The 24898-nt window shown below is 42.3% G+C and overlaps 1 protein-coding gene across 1 annotated transcript in view; it reads right to left on the bottom strand.

Annotated features, from left to right (window-relative positions):
• Window positions 1–326: 326 nt before the first annotated feature.
• The window catches only part of TSHR (thyroid stimulating hormone receptor), a 141153-nt gene continuing 116581 nt past the window's right edge, over window positions 327–24898 (bottom strand). Inside the window, exon 5 of the mRNA XM_053705548.1 lies at window positions 327–1829. Coding sequence (XP_053561523.1) covers window positions 434–1829 — 1396 coding nt within the window. The 3' untranslated portion in view covers window positions 327–433. The remainder of the gene's footprint in view (window positions 1830–24898) is intronic.

Here is a 24898-nt window from a genome sequence, read left to right on the forward strand (position 1 = left end):
TAGACAATTACAGGTTACATTTTATGTGAACTCTATTTAAAAGGATAAATGACCAACAATACATTATTATCTAAACTGTGTAAGAAACTATAAAGACATTGAAGAGCCTTTGCACAGTATTATGTCAAATAGGGCCCAATGATCAAAGGATCTTCACTGTTATGTCATTATATGTCTGGGGGACTAATGGCAGCCAGGGGCCCGGAATGTAACTTATTGACTTCCCACAGACTTAGATTATATAAGTAGGTTCCTTTTACATAGAATGCTACCTGAATGTTTATGTTTGACAAATAATAATATCAAATTAACATCATTGTGCAATAAATTGCCTCAGAACAAGAGCTTGTAGTTATAACCTGTTGTACGTCCCACTCTACCTCCTGATAAAACTAGTACTGGTTAGCAATGTTTAGAAGATTCTGTGGTTGTGCTACAAAACTGTAAGTCTAGTGTCTTCCAAGAGCATCATGCCTTGAGTGGTGCCTACCGGATGCTCTTGTTCATGAAAATCTGGGATGTTTGACAGAGTTTGTGCGGTACCACCACTTCCTCTCTGGCCGTAGGATTCGCTGCTGTTTTTGGCTGACACTGTCTGTCCTCGGTAAGCCTGTGCTTGACGCTCACAGATACCAAACTTGCTAAGCAAAATAAAAACGTCCCTACGGAAAGCTTTGGTGAAGATGGCATACAGGAATGGATTGGCACAAGAGTTGAGTGGGTAGAAAAGCACCAGCAGTATCTTAGAGTCAGAGACTGTAATGAGTGGCCTGTTCATAATGGCGGACAAAGCATAAAAGGAAATTGGTGCCATACAAATGAAGTCAGTGAAGATCAAGACTGCCATACGTTTGGCAATTTTTGTATCTTTGTTCCCAGGTTTATATTGTGGATTCCGGACAGTAATATATATTTTTATGTAACAAGTGCAGATAATAATGAAGGCTATAATATTGAGCATCAATACAAAAATAATGTAAGCCTGGGAAAGCGCCGACTCTGTGTCCATGGGTAAGCAGATGCTAACTCGGCCATAGCTGTTGATACCAACCAAAGGAAATAGTGCCAGGAAAAAGCAAAACACCCAGCCTCCCAGCATGACAACCGAAGCATGCCTGAGTCGGATCTTGCGGTCGAGTCGCATGGCGAATGTGATAGCATACCAGCGTTCCAAGGTGATCATCGTCAGAGTGTACACCGACAGCTCACTGGCAAACACAGTAAAAAAACCAGCAGTGTTGCAGCCGGGCCCTGTCTGCCAATCAATGGCATGGTTGTAATACTCAGAGCGGGTGTGAAGGTCTACTGAAGCAATGAGAAGCAAGTAGATTCCCATGCAGAAGTCAGCAAAAGCTAAGTTACACATAAGGAAGCGAGGGACAGTCAGTTTATAATGGCTGGTGACCAGTACAAAAAGGACAAATGCATTACCAAGTATAGCAAGGAGGTTCACAAACCACACCACAACTCTCAGGAAAATGTATCCCATGATGTCTTCACAAGGGTTGAACTCGTCTGGCTCTGGGGTACAAGCCAGCTCATCACTGCCTCCACAAAGGTAATAGTCATAGTGATTCTCAAAAGCAGGAATGTTCTCCCCCTGAGGGTTTTTAATCTCCTGGCCAAATCCAATGTCTCCCTCTGCCTGCTCTTCCAGGAACACAGAGTAGTGGCTGTTGCTATGGAAATCAGTGGACTTGGAAGTTTCAGTCTGATCTGGATCTCCTTCCACATAATCTTGATAGAAGGGACCCATGAAGGCATTCAATGACCGCTTTCTATGGACGGTGTGCAACGTAGTCTGATTGCAAATCACTGACTCCAGGAAACTATGGAGAATAAAATACAAGGTGTCGTTATTGGCACAAAAATCTGACCACAAAGCTAAGTATAAACAATATAGAGGTGCAGGTGGGGTACCTTGTCTTGTGCTACCTATTCCTAACCTTCTTTTTTTTAAATTCACTTTTTCATAGTTAAATCTCTCAATCGCACATTTCAGTCTATGAGGTACTGGCATAATGAATAGAGACACCACTAGAATTGCTACTGCGCATAGTTTTTCTCATTAATCTTGATGAAGAACAATATTTTTTATTATTTCTTTACTTTTTAATCAATTTATAAATTCAGCTGTCTCTGTTGATACACAGTAGTATGGGATTTGTACTCTGAAATGGCAATAGACTTTGGGGTTGATCAAAATCCTGTAGAAAAACGTATCAAATGATTTATCTGCAAAAATACCCATAGACATTAATGCTGATTTTCAGTTGAAATCCATTAGATATATTTTTCTACAGGACTGATTGTGATCAACCCCTGTGACCAGATGGTAAATTTGCATGATAAGGTTATTTTTATTGCTAATAGACAAAGTTAAAGGAACAGTTAAAGGCAAAGTTTTGTTTCCATCTACTGATTTTTGTACCGGTCCTTAAATAATTCCAGAGCTTTCTATGTGGCTGGTTTTATTTACTTATACCCCTGAAATAGCATTTTTATGATCCCCCATCTAACTAAGCCTTTTTTGTGCTGCGTTATTGGGCCTTACAGCCAATCAGAAGCTGTACTGTTTGCTCTATTCACTATTTTATGCTCCTGCATCCCTGCTAAAACTGCTGTGCTATTGTTGAGGAAGACCTTTAGTGTTCCTTTAAAGTGACATTTAGGGGGGCGGAGCCTGGAGCTGAAGGAAGATTGCAGCTTAGTAGTGGAGCTCCGTGCTAGACTGTAATATATGAGGACATATATGTACAGCCACGCATATAAAAAGACACTGGACCCTTGAGATCCTTTAGTGTGAGTACCGGAGAGCAAGTGGGAGCGACATCAGACACTACGAGTTTACTTCCAGCCCGGTGTCAGGGAGAAGTGCCGGGTGCCGATCGCCATCTTAGACACGTGGCATAATTACTCTCGAGCGGCATGGCGCCGCACAGCACAAACTTACAGAGTACTTAGACGGCCACCTCTTTCTGGGATGACATAAAAGAAACCCCTTATCAGGGGAAACAGAGGACTGAACCGACACTTTAGCCGCGAGAAGGAGAAAATGCTCCGGTATTGAACTTGTGTGAGTGACAAGCCTGAAACACACAGAGGTCAGTGCGGTAAGAGGGGAAACAAACGACATACTTCTTCAGATGGGGTCACAGAGACTTTAAAATTATTCCCTTCCCAACGATACAGTGGGGACATGAAAACTACCTTTTAAGGGCGATTGAGGCCTAAAGAATCCGGTGATCACAAGAAAGATAAAAAGACACACACCTAGAAAGGCCCTACAGTAACATGGCTACTAGAATGTTTGAGAGAGGGTTATGCTTTGTAAGTGAACTAGCCTAAGGTTTATTGAAGCTGAAATATAATGCACACTTAATCTCACTGCCTGCAATAACTACCATGTGGTAAACTGTAGCCCTGCTGTAATCTGGATTACTTTCTTTTTCTGAACAAACAGTGAACAGAGTTTGGCTCACACTACAACATGTTCCTATCTATTTATTGCTCTCTGTTCCTGCAATAGCACTCTGGGGAATAAAAAAACCTTATATGGAGTAATCCTGAAAGCTACTAACTTTCTCAGTCCTACAACAGCAGATTGCAGCAGAAGAAATTATCTATCCTAAAGGAAAAATATCGCTAACTACTTATATATCATAAAACTTTCCTGTAAAGTGTATCTACCTGTTTACCCTTGGTATTCTAAAATACAACTACACACCACGTAGAGACGCCTGCTACAACCCCTAGATACATCTATAGTGTACTGGTGAAATACAAACAACCTTCTTGTAATATGTCGGCCAGAAAGTTGAATAAATCCTCTCAGGGATCTAAGCCACCAACAGCTTCTCTATTCTTTAGGCCTGCCAGAGGCGAGAAAACGCTAGAATCTGCAAATACGGCGATAGAAGAAGATAATGATTATGAATCAGACTCGCAGATTTGTGAAGAAGATACTATTCCTGCAACAAGAGCAGATCTCAAGGCACTAGTGTCTAAGCAAGATATCAACAAGAACTTTGATAAGCTCTGGGAAAAAATAAATGTCTTTCAGAATACCGTTACAAATAGTCTGGCAGACATAAAGCAAGAAATTACTGAACTAGGCTCAAGAGTTGCCACTCTGGAAGAAAATGAGGCCTCTACTGCCGATGATCTATCTAACCTCACACAAAAGATGTCTACACAGGAACAAGAAGTAAGCGAGATGCATGATAAACTTGAGGATCTCGAAAATAGGAGCCGCAAGTGTAACCTGCGCCTGAAAGGGGTGCCAGAAGCTGTCTCAATAGACGAATTACCTATATATCTACACCAACTATTTCAAGCTATCACTGGAGAGGTGGGCGAAGACAAATTTCAAACGGAAAGGGCTCATAGGGCGCTAAGACCTAAGCCAAAAGAAGATGCACCTCCCAGAGATGTAATTGTTAAATTTCTTAGATTTCCAGAAAAGGAGGAGATACTTACAGCGGCAAGAAAACATCCCACTTTTAAATTCCAGGGCACGGTAATTCAATTCTACCAAGACCTCTGTATACGGACTCTCCAGAGAAGAAGCTATTTAAAGCCCTTAACCGAACTTTTGAGAAAGCACCAGATTAGATATCGATGGGGGTTCCCGTTCAACCTGTATATCCTACACAACGGCAGCTCCCTGAGCCTTAAAGAAGCTTCAGAGATCCCTGATATATGCCGTAGATTACAACTGGAACCACCCGAAATTCCACAGATGAAGAAAGGAGAAGATAGATCCCAACTGCAACTTGACCCATCTCAATCACAGAGACAAAAGTGGACTAGAGTTCCGAAAAGAAAGAACAAAGCTTGACACTTTAGAGTATTGGATGGTTTCTAAAAGAGGTTCCATTTCATTGTTTTTTCTGTATTTAACACTACTAAGTAATGTGAAGACACAGGAGAGAGATAAACTCTCTGACTGTGGTAAATTTAAAAACTAGATAACTACATAGAAAGGTTCTGTTGTAGGTAGCGTTCAGTAACTAACAATTACTAATGTACATAATGTTGAATATTTTATATCATATTTATTTATAGTCATAGCACCAGGTTATGACGTTTCCAAACCATAACTTACTTTTTCTATGGGGGGGGAGGGGTTATAAATGTTTTTTTCTTTACTTGTCTTTTGTTGTTAGCTCAACACAGGGCTCATAGATGTATCAGCCTCATTATGTATACCTTTGTTGGGGTATTTATTGCAATGTATTCTAATATTCTTGTTTTTGTTTATATCTTTATCAGTGTTCTACCGTGCCGTCCGCTCTGCTGCCGAGTCCCATCCACTAATAGAAAACTGTTCTTCCGAAGCCTATGGGTAACTAGGTTGAAAGATGTAGCGGTGCTCCGAGGGGAGATCTCCTCCACCACAATAGTGAGTAATGGCTAGCAATCTAAGACTAATTTCACACAATGTTAGAGGCCTCAACACAGATCTCAAACGCAGGACAGCTCTAAACCAATACACTAGATTAAAAGCGAACATCATATTCCTTCAGGAAACGCACTTTACTAGAGAGGTAATTCCAAAATATTGGTCTAAAGGGTATTCTCAACACTTTCACTCTATAACTGATAAAAAAAAGAGAGGAGTATCCATATTGATACATCAGTCGGTAGGATTTATAGTAGAGGAAACAACTAGGGATCCAGAGGGCAGATTTTTGCTACTTCAAGGTAGAATACACGACAAGCAGATAGTTCTATGTAATATTTATGCTCCAAACTAATCGCAAGCTGCTTTTTTTTATCCATATCTCTCACTTATTAACCCAATGGTCACATTCTAGAATTATTCTAGGAGGGGATTTTAATGTTTCTATGTATTCACACCAAAATCAAGGTAAAACCCCATTATCTCAGTCACAACTACGACACAACTCCACAATTAAAAAAATGAAAGAGGTCTTTCTGGAACATAATATTTTAGACTCTTGGGACACCCTAAATGGTAGGACCAATGACCACACTTATTATTCAAATGCACACAGATCTTATTCAAAACTGGACTACATATATGTAAGCCAAACTTTGATACCAGACCTGACCTCCTCTAAGATCCATGCATGTGCATGGTCAGACCATTCGATAGTCCAATTAGATATTAAAAAGACTTTTCCCACTAGTACAGCCAGATCATGGACCTTTGACCCATATATTCTAAAAACTACTAAAGTTCGGGATTCCATTTCTAAAGCGTTAAATGAATACTGGGACTTTAATGTAGGAACAACTTCTAACCCAATCACCATTTGGGCGGCACACAAACCCTATCTTCGAGGTTTACTAATTAAAGAAAAAGCAGCCCTTACCAGAGCTAACAGACTTCGGACAGACAACCTACAAAAACAAATAGATACCCTATCCAAATTACACCAACAAAACTTATCACCATCAACATACACACAACTACAAACTAAAAGACAAGAACTAGCAACAGTTATGAATGAATCCTCTATACGATCGGCCCATAGATTAAAATCACAATACTTCCTATACTCCAACAAACCCGATAGGTACTTAGCCCACAAGCTGAGGGAAAAAAACAAGTCCTTTACTATTCCATACCTCCAAAAAAGTAATGGAGTTCTTACCTCTAACCCCCAAGAAATTGCAGATACTTTTGCACAGTATTATGTACTCCTTTATGACGGCAAAAAAACAAAGCCAAGTAGCCAGACCAATCAATTATTGACAAAGTTTCTAGACGAAGCTAAACTTAGACCTCTAGATGAAGAGATCAGTAAAGAGTTAAATGCAGAGGTCACGACCAGGGAGGTCCTCAATGCTATAAAAGAGCTGCTTAAACCAGGAAAAGCAGCAGGTCCGGATGGTTTCCCAGGTGAATATTACCAATTATATAGATCTATCTTAATCCCACATGTAGTTTCATTATGCAATGATATCATGCAAGGTAAAGAAATCCCCAGGGAAATCTTACAAGCCAAAATAGTAGTTATACCTAAACCGGGGAGAAACCCTAAGCTGTGTCAAAGTTACCGGCCCATTTCATTGATAAACCAGGACATTAAAATTTTTACCAAAATTTTGGCCAATAGACTAAAAGTACACTTGCCCTCTTTGATCCACCCGGACCAGGTGGAATTCATCCAAGATAGAGAAGCTCCCGATAACAAGAGGCGCACGATCTCCCTGGTCGATTACCTTAGCAAAATGAGAACGCCTTCTCTGGTCCTTTCATTGGACGCGGAGAAGGCGTTTGACAGGATAGATTGTAATTTCATGTTAGAGGTCCTAAATAGGCTGGGTTTTCATGGCGAGTTTGTACAAGCTATTAAAAGCATATATTCACACCCAACAGCTAACGTAAGAACAGCAGGTTACCAGTAAAAACTTATAGAGGTCTTAAACGGAACGCAACAGGGGTGTCCCTTATCACCGCTTCTGTTCGCAATGTGTATAGAACCTCTAGCTGCTACAATACGCTTGTCCCCAGATATCCATGGAGTCACGATTAGAGGTCAGGAATTTAAGGTATCACTATTCGCGGATGATGTGCTTCTCACATTAACCAAGCCGCTTATGTCTCTTCCTAATTTATACCAAACTTTACAGGAATACTCCACTGTGTCAGGTTACAAAGTCAATCTAGAAAAGTGTGAGGCAATCCCCATTGCTTTACCCGACCACACCAAAAAATTAATAGAAACTAATTTTGAATTCCAATGGGCTAATACAGCGATTAAATATCTAGGGGTCAAACTCTCAAGTAACATAGCGAATCTCTACAATCTAAACTATGTTCCCTTATACAAATTGATCCGAAAGGACATTAATAAATGGAAAAAAGGAGGATTTTCCTGGTACGGCCGTTTATCGGCAATAAAAATGAATATTCTTCCCAGAATACTATATCTTTTCAGAGCCCTCCCAATTAAAGTGCCATTATCAGACTTAAAAAAATTGCAAATGGATCTCATTAGCTTCTTAAGAGGCAATAAGAAAGCCAGAATCCCCTCTCAGGTCCTTCAACAACATAGACAACTAGGAGGAGTGGGAGCACCAAATTTACTCCATTACTATCAAGCAGCGAGGTTGGCGCAGACCACCTTAATGAGTATGAATTCGGAAGACTTAATATGGGTGAGGGTGGAGACATTGATGGCAGGTAGCAGGCGATCAGATGACATATTGTGGGGTCAGTTGAAACAACCTATCAGGGACATCTACACTTCGAAGCTTACTACAGAGATGATGCAGATTTGGACCTCTTTGTCCAGCTCTCTCCATCTAATCCCAGGGGACTCGGTGGGTAGACCACTGAGGACCCTTTTGAGCGCTGATTTTCACTTACAGATACGAAAGTGGGAAAATAAAGGACTATATAGAGTGGCAGACTTTCTATATAATAATAAAGTAGCTACATTTCAACAGATCCAAGATAAAATCCACCCAGAAAAGCTGCACTGGTTTTTATACCTACAAGTGGCATCAGCAGTAACTAAATTTAGGACGCCTGGCACCACTGTGAGATTAACAACCCTTGAACACTTTTGTAACACGTCACAGCGCCTCAAAAAACTAATCTCTGCAATATACTTAAAACTACAAAGGGCCAGGCTTTCTACTAAGTCTTCTGTGATGGAGAGGTGGGAAGAGGAACTAAATACAACTAATACTCTAACGGACTGGGAAATAATCTTCTATACATCCAGTAAAGGGCTAATTAGCGCAGACTTCAGGGAAAACATCATTAAAACATCTTTCCGTTGGTACCTTACTCCCATCATCACCTCACATTACACACACAAAGGTAACAAATTATGTTATAGAGGGTGTACTGAAGCAGGAACATATATCCACATGTGGTGGGACTGCCCACAAGTCAAACAGATTTGGTCTCAACTATCTAAACTACTTAGCGAGGTTCTTTCTGAAAACATCTTCCTATCTGCACCACAAGCACTACTAAACGATAAGATTTGACAATTCAATGCAGCCACTAACACATTCATTCGCATCCTATGCACGGCTACCAGAATATGTATAGCAAGACACTGGAAAACGGGGGCAACCCTCATGGAGGGAGGTTATGGATAAAATCCAGGTCACTTACAAGATGTCAGAGACGATAGCCTTCATACAGAATAGCCAAGAACAATTCTTAAAAGTGTGGAATTACTGGATTTTGGCAGGCCACTAATAACCTAGGAAACTTAAGGAGACTCACACACTAATGGGGAGAGCGGGTTAGGGAGGAGATTTACATCAGGACATATGTAGACCACTGACTTGGAGACCTGAGTTATACCGAACACTGGAGGTGATCCCCTGTTTGGACTCGGTGGCGGAGAGATGGTGCGGCGGACAAGTTCGAAGAAGTTTTGAGGTATTGTTATTGTTTGTTGTTGGGGTGTCAGAGGGAAGGGAATAACCTATACACAAAATAGAAATTGGGGGTGGGGAGGAGAGGAGGGGAGGAACTGTTATTGTATGCCTTATTTTTCGCTTTATCTGAAGTTCCCTCTGCCTTGAACCCCAACCCCCGAACATACTGGGTTGTAAGAGACACTACAGGCCTTATAGTCTGAACTGAAATATAATCAGTTAACGGTTTTATCGAATCATTGGACTTTCCGAAATATTCTCCAAATTGGAATAAAGACTGTTGGACTTTTGACATTTGCTACCAACAAGGGGGGGAGATGTGTCATGTATGAAGGGATTTGAGGCTTGTAGTTTCTATGTGTATAATAATAAAAATTATTTCAACTAAAGTGACATTTAAGATTAAGTACAATTCAAGCATCCCTCTCTAATTATGAGAGCCACCATTTTGGAACTGAAATAGCATTTTTTGAAAAGCCTTTTCTGTGCTGTGTTATTGGGTGCCGCCATTTTGGAAGTTAGGTTTCACTGCAGGTATCTAAAGTAGAGTTGCTGCACATGTGCAAACATGTCAGTACTGGAATGCAGTGAAAACTAGATTTCAACATGGCGTCACCCATTACTAGAGGGAGGCAGAGAATAACCTCAATATTGTGAACACTTTATATTGAAAAATGTTTGCAAAATACTTCCATTAACAAAAATGCATATAGTAAAACTTATTACTGTTTCAGAGGCATACGCACATATGTTATGTGTGACTAGAGGATCAAGATTTAAACACCATGGGCTAGATTACAAGTGGAGTGCTAAATATCTCTGGTATTACAATTAAATCGCAATGCAATCAGAACCTCGCGCAGCGAAGGGGGTAAGTAGTCCAGTGTTGGGCAGCATTTTTAAATATATATTGTTACAGAAGCATTAGTTATTTTGTTGTGAAGAGCTTATTTCCCAGCAGCAATGCCTGAACCAGCAAGCCAGCGCCTAAGAAGGGCTCCAAGAAAACTGTAACAAGTTTCATTTCATAAAGAGTTAACTCTTTTTTTTCAGCTTTTAGAAACTATTGTCTAATCACCTCTGGAGCCAGACTGCTAATTGATAAGATGAACTTGTAAACTTGTTATCTTAAGTACTGTAATCCTATTGTGGCCTGTCAAAGGACAGTGCTCTCTATCTAAATGTGTGATGGGGGATTTTGTGCTTCCCCCCCTCTCCCCCTGGGAGTGCCCTGTGTGCATGTAACCTTAATAAAAAGCAGGCTGGGCATCCCAGTCCTGAGTTCTTGTTTGACCCTCAATCGCAGCGTTGACTCGTTTTTGTGGGCAGAAGGGTATCCTAGCTGTACTGCAGCTAAGGGAGATTATTCTATATTTGCGAGACTCATATAGAATACTATGGAAAGCAGCTTCTCCCCTCTTTAGCAATAGGGATCCAGGCTACTAAGCGGTCCATCTCTCAGCGAGACTAAGGGTAACCGTAACATTTGGCGGCAGCGGCGGGATTTTCCTGGATTTCCTAGGAGAGGTACAGAACGGATGGAGAGCGCTTACGAAAAATTGAAGCGTACAACCCTAAAGGATTTACTTGAAAGCAGAGGGGGGTACGCCAGCAACCGGCCGAGGAGAGAGCTGATCGCAGAATTGACCGAACTGGATCAGAGCTTCACAATGGCGGAAACACCGACCACGATTAGTGACGAAAAAACCAGGATTGTTCGGGAAAGGCTCTCATTATACGGGCCGAACCCCTCCATGGAATTGGTACAGCAGTTGATGGCGGAGGCGGACGAGGATATACGAGAGACTCGAGCCCACGAACTCAACCTAGCGAACGCACACCGCAATGCTGAAGCCCCGCAGGTAATCATCCCTGTCGAAAATGCTGGGAGGCCCAAGATACCCTATGCGGCATTTCGACCCTTCCTAGAGAGCGAGACAGGGATTGATGAATATTTGGCGGACTTCGAAAGGCAATGTGCCCTGCACCAGATTCCCAACAGAGAGTGGCCCACGATATTGTCTGGGAAACTATCCGGGCGAGCCCTGGAAGCCTTTCGTACTCTGGGTGCTGAGGAAGTGACACAGTATGAGCTAGTTAAGGAGACACTGTTGCGACGGTACGCTGTAACTCCGGACACGTATCGCCGACAGTTTCGGGGCACGGAAAAGAAGCCTAACGATACCCATATGGAATGGGCGCACCGAATGCGGAGAGCGGCAAATCACTGGCTGAGCGGAAGTAAAGCGGTGACTGGGGAGGAAATTTTACAATTGTTTCTCTTAGAACATTTTTATAATGGCATGGAACAGCAAGGGAAGGAATGGCTGCGAGACAGGCGGCCTTCTACCTTAGAAGAAGCAGCCAAATTGGCCGATGAACATTATGACTCCCGTCTTCACGAACCCATGAACTACCGAGCTCCAGCACGGGTCGAACCCAGAGAGGTTTACCGTGCACCCCCTCGTGCTGAATTCCGAGCCCTGGTGCCCACAGGGCCCGTCCGACACTCAGGACCACCCAATAACAGCTCTGAGCGTCCCAGACCGACTTGCCACCGATGCAAGCAACCAGGGCATTTCATGGCTAGCTGCCCCCTTAATACGCACCAGACACCCAGGAATTACAATTACCCCTCTGGGTCCTATCGTCCGGCCCGGGCCCTCTGTGTTAACCAAGAGGCCCCTATGGAGGGATATGTGGGGCCGCTTCACGAGGCAGACCCTGTATATGCTGCCTCAGATAACCGCCAGCACCATCGGCAGAGGGTATGGCTCGAGGGGCGATCTACCGAGGGATTGCGAGACACAGGGGCTACTATCACGCTGGTACAGAGTCATTTGGTGCCAGAGCACAAGCGATCCGGACAGACTGTGGCCGTTAGAGTGGCGGGGGGGGATGTGTACAAAATTCCAACAGCTAAAGTGCATCTTGATTGGGGAGCGGGAAAGGGGGCTGTGAACGTGGGCCTAATGGATAATTTACCTGCCGAAGTACTACTGGGCAACGATTTGGGCCCCATGACTTCTGCCTATGCTCCAGTATGCAACAACGAGGCGGACCCAGTGACTACACGGGCCCAAGCCCGGACGGAGCGAGAGCTCTCACCAGTGCGGGAGACACAGGTAAGACCTACCCCGACCTTGCCTGACAGGTTAGGCCCCATACCCTGGGACACCCCAGATGCCTTCGAGGCAGAGTCTAAGACTGACCCGACCTTACAAAAGTACCGGGAACGAGCAGAGACCGGAGGGGGCGGGGCAGATAACGAAACATTCTTATGGGAAAAAGGGAAACTATACCGCTGGACAGAGAAAAGGGGACAGCGTAGGCGACAGCTGGTAGTGCCCCACAAATACCGTCAAGAAATCCTCAAAATAGGCCACGACATCCCCTTAGCAGGCCACCTAGCCGTTACCCGTACCCTACACCGCATTACTCACACGTTCTTTTGGCCAGGGGTGCACGCTGACGTTAGAACTTACTGTAACACCTGCGATGTGTGTCAACGAGTAGGAAGGCGAGGCGATCACCCTAAAGCCCAGCTAGTAAATATGCCCATTGTAGAGGAACCCTTCAGCCGGGTTGCTATTGACCTAGTGGGACCACTGGCTACCCCTAGTCCCTCCGGTAAGCGATACATTCTTACCGTAGTGGACTACGCTACCAGGTACCCAGAGGCTGTCGCCCTATCCAACATACAAGCGGATACGGTAGCGAATGCACTAGTACAGGTGTTCTCCCGGGTAGGATTTCCAAAAGAAATCCTATCCGACCGAGGCACCCAATTTACGGCTGAATTGACCCAACAACTCTGGCAGGTTTGCAAAATTAAGTCCCTCCTAAGCTCCCCATACCACCCCCAGACGAACGGGCTGTGTGAGAGGTTCAATGGGACCCTCAAGCAAATGCTCAAGACGTTCACTCAGGAATACCGAGACTGGGAACGCTTCCTGCCGCACCTCCTATTTGCTTATCGGGAGGTGCCCCAGGAAACGACAGGGTTCTCTCCCTTCGAGTTGCTCTACGGAAGAAAGGTACGGGGACCCCTAAACCTGATCCGGGAGCACTGGGAGGGAGAGATGGAGGCTGACGGTGTCCCAATTGTGCCATACGTGCTGGAACTCGGGGACCGAATGGAGCAATTAGCCAAATCCGTGCGGGCTAATCTCCAGTTGGCCCAGATAAGACAGAAAGTATGGTACGATCGGGGGGCCCGAAAGAGAATCTTCACCATAGGACAAAAGGTGTTAGTACTTAAGCCGGTGAAGACAGACAAATTGCAGGCGTCCTGGCAGGGTCCCTACCAGATCGTAGAGAAAAGGGGAGACACCACTTATGTGATAGCTAGCTGCCACGACAACAATCTTAGAAAGACATTCCATGTAAACATGCTCAAGGAATATTTTGAGCGACCAGAGAACGTGACGGCCGTATGTTGTTCCCCTCAGGAAGACCCCGACAGTTTACCCATTCCAGACCTATTAGAAAAGAGCCTCCCCACAGGTATAGTGGCGCAGGTTCAGATAGGGGACCGACTTAGCCCCACTGAAAGGGAGCAGCTCAACCAACTCCTCCAGTCCAAACACCTCACCTTCTCCCCGAAGCCAGGGTACACTACTTTAACCACCCACCAGGTAGATACTCCGGGACAAGCTCCCTTGCGCCAGGCTCCGTACCGAATCCCCGAAGCAGTTAGGACAGGAATGAAGAAGGAGATCGATGAGATGCTCCAGCTCAGGGTAATTGAGCCCTCCGATAGTCCCTGGGCCTCCCCAGTTGTCTTGGTGCCCAAGAAAGATGGGACCACCCGGTTCTGCGTAGACTATCGGAGGCTCAATGAAAATACCGTGACGGACGCTTACCCTATGCCCAGGGTAGACGAGCTACTCGATCGTATAGCCAGGGGAAATTACCTGACCACTATTGACCTCTGCAAAGGTTACTGGCAGATTCCCCTGGCCCCGGAGGCTATCCCCAAGTCGGCATTCGTCACCCCATTCGGCTTATATCAGTTTAGGGTAATGCCGTTTGGGATGAAGAATGCCCCAGCTACATTCCAGCGCTTGGTGGATAGGCTCCTGGATGGCTTCCAGAGTTTTGCTTGCGCCTACCTGGACGACATAGCGATCCACAGTGAGTCCTGGGAGGACCACTTAGCTCATGTGGGAATGGTTCTGGATCAGATCCGGGCTGCTGGCCTGACTCTGAAGCCAGAAAAATGCCACTTTGGGATGGCCGAGGTACAGTACCTGGGTCACCGGGTGGGGTGTGGAAAGCAGCGACCAGAGCCGGCCAAAATAGAAGCTGTCGCCAATTGGCCCACCCCCATCACTAAGACTCAGGTCCTAGCCTTCCTGGGCACGGCAGGGTACTATAGACGGTTCGTACCAGACTACAGCACACTTGCCAAACCCCTGACTGACTTGACCAAGAAGAACTTACCTCGACAGGTCCTGTGGTCTCCCCACTGTGAAACGGCTTTCCAGGCTCTCAAAAATGCTCTAATTAACGCTCCTGTCTTGGCGGCCCCAGCCCTTAACAAACGTTTTATCGTCCATACCGATGCTTCCATGTTCGGGCTGGGAGCCGTCCTCAGCCAAGTAGGCGAAGATGGAGGGGAGCATCCAGTTGCCTACATCAGCCGGAAGCTCCTGCCCCGCGAAGTCAGCTATGCAGCGGTCGAAAAGGAGTGTTTGGCTTTGGTGTGGGCATTAAAGAAATTGACTCCCTATTTATATGGTCAGGAGTTCACTCTGGTCACCGACCATAACCCGTTGGTGTGGCTGAACCGGGTCTCTGGAGATAACGGCAGGCTATTACGTTGGAGCTTATCGTTGCAAACCTTCAATTTCACCATTACTTACAGACCTGGGAAACAGAATGGCAACGCCGACGGGTTGTCCAGACAAACCGACCTCAGCCCCGCATAACCAGCGGTCTGGACAGCCTTAGTCTGCCCCGAAAAGGGGTCAGACCGTGTCTGCCAGAGTGTTCCACAGAAAGGGAGCAATGTTACAGAAGCATTAGTTATTTTGTTGTGAAGAGCTTATTTCCCAGCAGCAATGCCTGAACCAGCAAGCCAGCGCCTAAGAAGGGCTCCAAGAAAACTGTAACAAGTTTCATTTCATAAAGAGTTAACTCTTTTTTTTCAGCTTTTAGAAACTATTGTCTAATCACCTCTGGAGCCAGACTGCTAATTGATAAGATGAACTTGTAAACTTGTTATCTTAAGTACTGTAATCCTATTGTGGCCTGTCAAAGGACAGTGCTCTCTATCTAAATGTGTGATGGGGGATTTTGTGCTTCCCCCCCTCTCCCCCTGGGAGTGCCCTGTGTGCATGTAACCTTAATAAAAAGCAGGCTGGGCATCCCAGTCCTGAGTTCTTGTTTGACCCTCAATCGCAGCGTTGACTCGTTTTTGTGGGCAGAAGGGTATCCTAGCTGTACTGCAGCTAAGGGAGATTATTCTATATTTGCGAGACTCATATAGAATACTATGGAAAGCAGCTTCTCCCCTCTTTAGCAATAGGGATCCAGGCTACTAAGCGGTCCATCTCTCAGCGAGACTAAGGGTAACCGTAACATATATGTATATGAATATATACATAAATATTTGTGTGTTAATATGTGCATATACAGTAATCATATACATATATATTTCACTGCGGCCTTTGGGAACACACAGTTCCCATAGACCGCAATATAAAGGCACTTTTCAATGACGTTTTCTTTCTAACACCCCCCTACCACCAAGTTTAAAGCCCCAAAACTGCCTAGTGCAGTTATTTTTTATTAAAATACTGTAATGCCCTCTATTTTGAAGGCATTTGGGGCACTTTTAGAAAATTAACCAGAGATCTGATCTCTGGGGGCATTGTAGTTTTTTATGTAAAAACAAATCTACCATTATTTTTAATTAAAAAAACAAAACTGCACTAGGCAGTTTGGGGGATTTAAAGTTGGTGGGAGTGAGGAGTTAGAAAAAAAATGACACTGAAAAGTACCTTTACATTGTGGTCTATGGGACCCTATGGAAATGTGCTCTTGTGAGTGCAATGCGTTGTGATTAACTTGTAATACCAGCGCACATTATCGTGCACTGGTATTACAAAGTGGAGCACTAATATTGCTTGCATGCAAGCAATATTTAGTGCTCCACTTGTAATCCAGCCCTTAGTGTTTAATGTCCATATAATGTGTTCCCAATAACTTGTGTTGTGATCATAATTAATTTTTTTTTCACATTAATAGCAGCTCTCGCTAGTTTTGCGAGATATCGTGTATAGGGCTCCTCGCAATCTAGATGTTAATAGCAGCAATACCCACTAACAAAACACTGGGAAATATGTGAACTGATGCTCAATGAATTTCAATCATGATGTCCCCTTAGACGAGACCACGTAGCAAACCTCATGGGCATCTATTAGTCTAGGTCATTGTTTACTTCCTTGGGTTTGCCTATTTAAAGGGACAGTAAGCACCTTGAGATTTTTTTATACAATGTTTAGTTATAGATAATGAAACAGCTTTGCAATATATTTCCATTATTTATTTTACTCCCTTATCATGTAATTAAGCTCTTGAAATTGATTTTCTAATTCTCAGAGCTGGAATGAATCCTGCTGACTTATCAAGGCTAAGCCTGCCACATACCTTTCCATTATTGGCTTTAACAGATAACTGCAAAACAATACACTTTATGCTAACATAATGACCATGGCTAGCAAGACACTGTCAAATTAAGCTGAATCTAATTGGGTAAATATTGAGGCTTGAATTGCCATTCAAGGGCTCGATCACATATGTTTTTGCGCGGGTTTGGTATCCTATATACAGCGCCGCATATAAATGCGACACGTATATTTCACCCATCGCCCGCAATTTTTACTTCCATAAGCTAACATGGGACCGCGTCGCAAATCGGTATCCAATATTCAGCGCAAGGACTTACATGGCGAAAATGGAGAAATCTTACTCCATTTTCACCTCGCAATAATGAGTATGGGAGCTCCGTAACTCCCGAAAATGCCTGCAAAGATAAACTAACACCTAACGCATGCGCAATATCTATCTATCAGCCGCAATCCTCCACCACAATAACTAATAAACGCCTAGATTTAGAGTTCTGCGTTAGCCGTCAAAACCAGCGTTAGGGGGTCCTAACGCTGGTTTTGGCCGCCCGCTGGTATTTAGAGTCAGTCAGGAAAGGGTCTAGAGCTCACTTTCCTGCTGCGACTTTTCCATACCGCAGATCCCCCTACGCCAATTGCATAGCCTATCTTTCAATGGGATCTTTCTAACGCCGGTATTTAGAGTCTTGGCTGAAGTGAGCGTTAGAAATCTAACGACAAAACTCCAGCCGAAGAGAAAAGCCAGGAGTTAAGAGCTTTCTGGGCTAACGCCGGTTCATAATGCTCTTAACTACTGTGCTCTAAAGTACACTAACACCCATAAACTACCTATGTACCCCTAAACCGAGGCCCCCCACATCGGCGCCACTCTAATAATTTTTTTTAACCCCTAATCTGCCGACCACACACCGCCGCAACCAACATTATCCCTATGTACCCCTAATCTGCTGCCCCTAATACAGCTGACCCCTACATAATATTTATTAACCCCTAATCTGCCCCCCCCCAACGTCGCCGCTACCTTACCTACAATTATTAAACCCTAATCTGCCGACCGGACCTCACCGCTACTCTAATAAATGTATTAACCCCTAAAGCTAAGTCTAACCCTAACACCCCCCTAAGTTAAATATAATTTTAATCTAACGAAATAAAATAAATCTTATTAAATAAATTATTCCTATTTAAAGCTAAATACTTACCTGTAAAATAAACCCTAATATAGCTACAATATAAAGTATAATTATATTGTAGCTATTTTAGGATTTATATTTATTTTACAGGCAACTTTATATTTATTTTAACCAGGTACAATAGCTATTAAATAGTTAATAACTATTTAATAGCTACCTAGTTAAAATAAATACAAAATTACCTGTAAATTACCTGTAAAATAAATCCTAACCTAAGTTACAATTAAACCTAACACTACACTATCAATAAATTAATTGCATACAAATACCTACAAATAAATACAATTAAATAAACTAACTAAAGTACAAAAAATAAAAAAAGAACTAAGTTACAAAAAAATAAAAAAATAATTTACAAACATTATAAAAATATTACAACAATTTTAAGCTAATTACACCTACTCTAATCCCCCTAATAAAATAACAAAGACCCCCAAAATAAAAAAATGCCCAACCCTATTCTAAAATAAAAATTGAAAAGCTCTTTTACCTTACCAGCCCTTAAAAGGGCCTTTTGCGGGGCATGCCCCAAAGAATTCTGCTCTTTTGCCTGTAAAAAAAACATACAATACCGCCCCCCCCCCCAACATTACAGCGGTATTTTAAAAAGCACGCATAGCTAACGCACACCTTTGGCCGCAGAACTCTAAATCTATCCGAAAGTGTATTAACCCCTTTATCTGCCATCAAACCCACATCGGAACTAATAAAAGTATTAACCCCTAAACCGACAACCCCCCACAACGTAATAAGCCTAATTAAACTATTAACCCCTATATCCGCCATCAAACCCACACCGCAAGTAATAAATAAAGTATTAACCCCTAAATTCGCCAACCCCAACATCGCAAACTACCTATTAAAACTATTAACCCCTAATCCGCCATTAACCCACAACGCAATAAACCTATTAAAGTATTAACCCCCAAACCGCCAAAGCCCACAATGCAATAAACCTATCCCCTAAAATAACACCCCCTAACCTAACACCCCTAACCTAACACCCCCTAAATGAACCCAAATTACCTAATTTACAAAATACTAAAGTTACTATTAATATTAAAAAAACTAACACTACTTTAAAAATACAAATAAACTAAGTATAAATTAAAGGGACAGTTTAATCAAAATTCTGGTGTAGACTGTCCCTTTAAGCTACAATTACAGAAAATAAAAAAAATCTAAAATTACATAAAAGAAAAAAAGAAAATTATACCTAATCCCTATGAAAATAAAAAAGCCCCTCCCCAAAATAAAAACACTCCCTACTCTAATAAACTACCAGTAGCCCTTAAAAGGGCTTTTTGTCGGGCATTGCCCCAAGATAATCAGCTCTTTTACAACAAAATACACAAAGCCCCCCCTAACAGTAAAACCCCCCCACCCACCAAACCCCCCCAAATAAAAGAACCTAACACTAAAAACCCTAAACTACCCATTGCCCTGAATTTAGCTATTTTTACTGCCCACCCTATTTAAATAAATAAATAAATACATTTTTTTTGTTGAAAAAAACGTAAAAAAACGTATGTCTAACCCCCAGATTGATACTCACCATTCCTGAAGTCCGGCGGAGAAGGTCCTGTTCCAGGCGGTGAACTCTTCTTCCAAGCAGCGACATCTTCTTTCTTCTTCCTGGAACATCCTTCGCGGAGCGGAGTGTAAGGTCCCTTTAAGTAATTCTCACTTCTCCCTACCTTCCCTATAAAACATCACTTCCTCTACACACCAGTGTTTGATTATTTTGTTACTTCTCAGTTTGGAGTATCCTTCTCTGCGAATCTACATCCTCAATCCAATTGAATTATATACCTGCCTTCTGACTTAAAGCTGTTCCATTTCGGACCTCTCAACCAGCTTTTGATCATTCAGACTTTTGTTCTAACCGCAGTTACAGACGTTGATCGGAACTACGTTTTACTGCGCATCCATCCTACGCAACTAACTTCAACCTTCTCCGGAATCTCCACAAGACTTCCGTCTACTCAATTCTACTCTATTCCGTCGGTCTCAACAGACGCAGTACGCTCAGCACCGCTCTCAGTCTCTAGCAAACCACACTAACCGCAAGTATTGTTTCAAAGTAAAGCTCTTATAACTGAATTGTTACTTTATCGTATCATCTCTTATGCAGTCTCTGTTTGAGTGTATCTTGTATGTGCGAGACCTATGAACTCCAACTGCATAACATAATACTTGCTCAGTTGTGTTTTAAGCAGGCACACAATATCTAACCTTGCTGATAACGAACTGTTACTTGCTCCACCGTAATCAACCATCTCTTTTCACATTGAGTAATCTCTGTCATACCAACAATATATATAAATTGTGGGAATCCTATTTCTCTATTAACCTGATGATTATTTAGAATCAAGTTGTTCCCTATACCTCTTTGATTCTATTTTCACAGCCACATTCACACAGTTATTTAAACTATTGACAGGTATACCAATACATTACATAATAATCAAGCCATAAAAAATACTAGATGTATCCCCCAGGATGTAAAAACTGAGTTTGAGACTCTTAATCAGAAAATTGATTATTTGGCAAGAGGCCTAACTGAACTAGTAGAAAGTAGAAAATACTGCATTAAAAAATGTAATCAAAGACATTGTCACACCTAAAACAACAGAACCACCTGAACCTCATCAACCCTGTTCTCTGGAAAAAACAACAAATTTAGAGACTTTAAGAATGCATGCCTTCTCTTATTTTCAATGAAACCCACAACTTAAAACTCAAAATAAAAGTCTGCACAACCATTTCCTACCTCACAGGTGAACCCAGGGCCTGGGCCAACCGCTTTTTTGAATCCGATAGTCCAATTCTGGATTCGTTAGATCAAATTTTTAGCTCTATGGCATCACTATATGAGGATAGCAACACTCAGATAAATGCCGAGAACAAAATATCAGACTTCCAAGTGTGGTCTAGTGATACTTTATGGAATGAAAAAGCTTAAAAAATCAATTAAGACTTGGACTCAATGATTCCTTAAAGGACAAACTTTCTAGGTTAGATATGCCTGACAACCTTAATGCTTTAATTAAACTGGACACCACACTAGACCGTAGGTTGAGGGAACGACGCACAGAAAGTTAGCATCTGACCCAACCATTAGAAAACCATTGCAACATGAATTTGAAAAGACTGGACATCAACATACACCTATGGAAATAGGCATAGTTAGGGGTCAATTGACACCAGAACAAAAGGCCAGAAGACGTAACTCCAATCTCTGCCTATACGGTGCCAATAAGGAACACTCAGTAGCCATCCTACACAGACAAAAGAAGGGTAAGCCTGTATTCATAAACACTACTACATCAAACATAGAGCAAAATTCACTGACATTAACTTTATCTTTACAGTGGGATCATCAACAAATCAGGACTAACACCATTATTGATTCAGGGGCTTTTGGCTTCTTTATCAATGCCACCTTTGTTAAAAAGAATAAAATCCCTTATATTGCAAAGCAGAACCCGGTGTTCATAAAAGTTATTGATGGTTCTTTAATACAGAATGGGCCTATAACACAACATACCATTCCCTTGCTTACAGCCACATCAGACGGACATACTGAATATGTAAGTTTTGATATAATTCCATCAGCACTCCACACAGTGATTGTAGGGTACCCTTGGCTTACAAAACATAACCCAAGTATAGATTGGATTAAACCCAAGATTAAATTTGAGTCTCAATGCTGCCGTACCACTTGTTTCCCTCATCAAACAATAGGACTTTTAGATCCTATCATTCCAACTATTTACCAAGATTTGAGCAATGTATTTGACATAAAAGAAGCTGAAACACTCCCACCACATATGATATAGTGCCTGGCTCAGTAATCCCTTATGGAAAAATGTACCCCCTTTCCCAAAAAGAATTGCAACACCACGGTCGCTGCTCTTCAGTTCCAGGGTCGCCGGTCTTCAGCTCCGCAGGCTTCAGTCTTCAGCTCCGTTCCAGGAAGAAGAAAGAAGAGGTTGCCGCTTGGAACAGGACCTTCTCCGCCGGACTTCAGAAACGATGAGTATCAACCTGGGGGTTAGACTTAGGGTTTTCTAAGGGTTTATTTTTTAAAAATTTTATTTAGATAGGGTGGGGATGTTCCAGGAAGAAGAAAGAAGAGGTTGCCGCTTGGAACAGGACCTTCTCCGCCGGACTTCAGAAACGATGAGTATCAACCTGGGGGTTAGACTTAGGGTTTTTTAAGGGTTTATTTTTTTTTTAAATTTATTTAGATAGGGTGGGCAGTAAAAGAGCTAAATGCCCTTTTAAGGGCATTGCCCAACAAATGCCCTTTTCAGGGAAATGGGTAGTTTAGGGTTTTTAGCGTTAGGTTCTTTTATTTGGGGGGCTATTTACTGTTAGGGGGACTTTGTGTATTTTGTTGTAAAAGAGCTGATTATCTTGGGGCAATGCCCTGCAAAAAGCCCCTTTAAGTCCAATTCTGGATTCGTTAGATCAAATTTTTAGCTCTATGGCATCACTATATGAGGATAGCAACACTCAGATAAATGCCGAAAACAAAATAACAGACTTCCAAGTGTGGTCTAGTGATACTTTATGGAATGAAAAAGCTTAAAAAATCAATTAAGACTTGGACTCAATGATTCCTTAAAGGACAAACTTTCTAGGTTAGATATGCCTGACAACCTTAATGCTTTAATTAAACTGGTCACCACACTAGACCGTAGGTTGAGGGAACGACGCACAGAAAGGTTAGCATCTGACCCAACCATTAGAAAACCATTGCAACATGAATTTGAAAAAACTGGACATCAACATACACCTATGGAAATAGGCATAGTTAGGGGTCAATTGACACCAGAACAAAAGGCCAGAAGACGTAACTCCAATCTCTGCCTATACTGTGCCAATAAGGAACACTCAGTAGCCATCCTACACAGACAAAAGAAGGGTAAGCCTGTATTCATAAACACTACTACATCAAACATAGAGCAAAATTCACTGACATTAACTTTATCTTTACAGTGGGATCATCTACAAATCAGGACTAACATCATTATTGATTCAGGGGCTTTTGGCTTCTTTATCAATGCCACCTTTGTTAAAAAGAATAAAATCCCTTATATTGCAAAGCAGAACCCGGTGTTCATAAAAGTTATTGATGGTTCTTTAATACAAAATGGGCCTATAACACAACATACCATTCCCTTGCTTACAGCCACATCAGACGGACATACTGAATATGTAAGTTTTGATATAATTCCATCAGCACTCCACACAGTGATTGTAGGATACCCTTGGCTTACAAAACATAACCCAAGTATAGATTGCATTAAACCCAAGATTAAATTTGAGTCTCAATGCTGCCGTACCACTTGTTTCCCTCATCAAACAATAGGACTTTTAGGTCCTATCATTCCAACTATTTACCAAGATTTGAGCAATGTATTTGACATAAAAGAAGCTGAAACACTCCCACCACATATGATATAGTGCCTGGCTCAGTAATCCCTTATGGAAAAATGTACCCCCTTTCCCAAAAAGAATTGCAACACCGCGGTCGCTGCTCTTCAGTTCCAGGGTCGCCGGTCTTCAGCTCCGCAGGCTTCAGTCTTCAGCTCCGTTCCAGGAAGAAGAAAGAAGAGGTTGCCGCTTGGAACAGGACCTTCTCCGCCGGACTTCAAAAACAATGAGTATCAACCTAGGGGTTAGACTTAGGGTTTTTTAAGGGTTTATTTAAAAAAAAAAATATTTAGATAGGGTGGGGATGTTCCAGGAAGAAGAAAGAAGAGGTTGCCGCTTGGAACAGGACCTTCTCCGCCAGACTTCAGAAACAATGAGTATCAACCTGGGGGTTAGACTTAGGGTTTTTTAAGGGTTTATTTTTTTTTTAAATTTATTTAGATAGGGTGGGCAGTAAAAGAGCTAAATGCCCTTTTAAGGGCATTGCCCAACAAATGCCCTTTTCAGGGCAATGGGTAGTTTAGGGTTTTTAGCGTTAGGTTCTTTTATTTGGGGGGCTATTTACTGTTAGGGGGACTTTGTGTATTTTGTTGTAAAAGAGCTGATTATCTTGGGGCAATGCCCTGCAAAAAGCCCCTTTAAGGGCTACTGGTAGCTTATTAGAGTAGGAGGTGTTTTTATTTGGGGGGGGGGGGCTTTTTTATTTTCATAGGGATTAGGTATAATTTTTTAAAATTTGGTAATGTTCTTTTTTATTTTATGTAATCTTAGATTTTTTTTATTTTCTGTAATTGTATCTTAAAGGGACAGTCTACACCAGAATTTTGATTAGACTGTCCCTTTAATTTATACTTAGTTTATTTGTATTTTTAAAGTAGTGTTAGTTTTTTTAAATTTAATAGTAACTTTAGTATTTTATAAATTAGGTAATTTGGGTTCATTTAGGCCGGGGTGTTAGGTTAGGGGGTGTTAGGTTAGGGGTTAGGTTTATTGCTTTGTGGGCTTTGGCGGATTAGGGGTTAATACTTTAATAGGTTTATTGCGTTGTGGGTTTTGGCGGTTTCGTGGTTAATAGTTTTAATAGGTAGTTTGCGATGTTGGAGTTGGCGGATTTAGGGGTTAATAATTTAGTTATTACTTTAATAGGTTTATTGTGTTGTGAGTTTTGGCGGATATAGGGGTTACTAGTTTAATTAGGCATATTGCATTGTGGGGGTTTGTCGGTTTAGGGGTTAATACATTTATTAT

The sequence above is a fragment of the Bombina bombina genome, chromosome 1 (assembly GCF_027579735.1).
Source record: "Bombina bombina isolate aBomBom1 chromosome 1, aBomBom1.pri, whole genome shotgun sequence".
Taxonomy (NCBI): domain Eukaryota; kingdom Metazoa; phylum Chordata; class Amphibia; order Anura; family Bombinatoridae; genus Bombina; species Bombina bombina.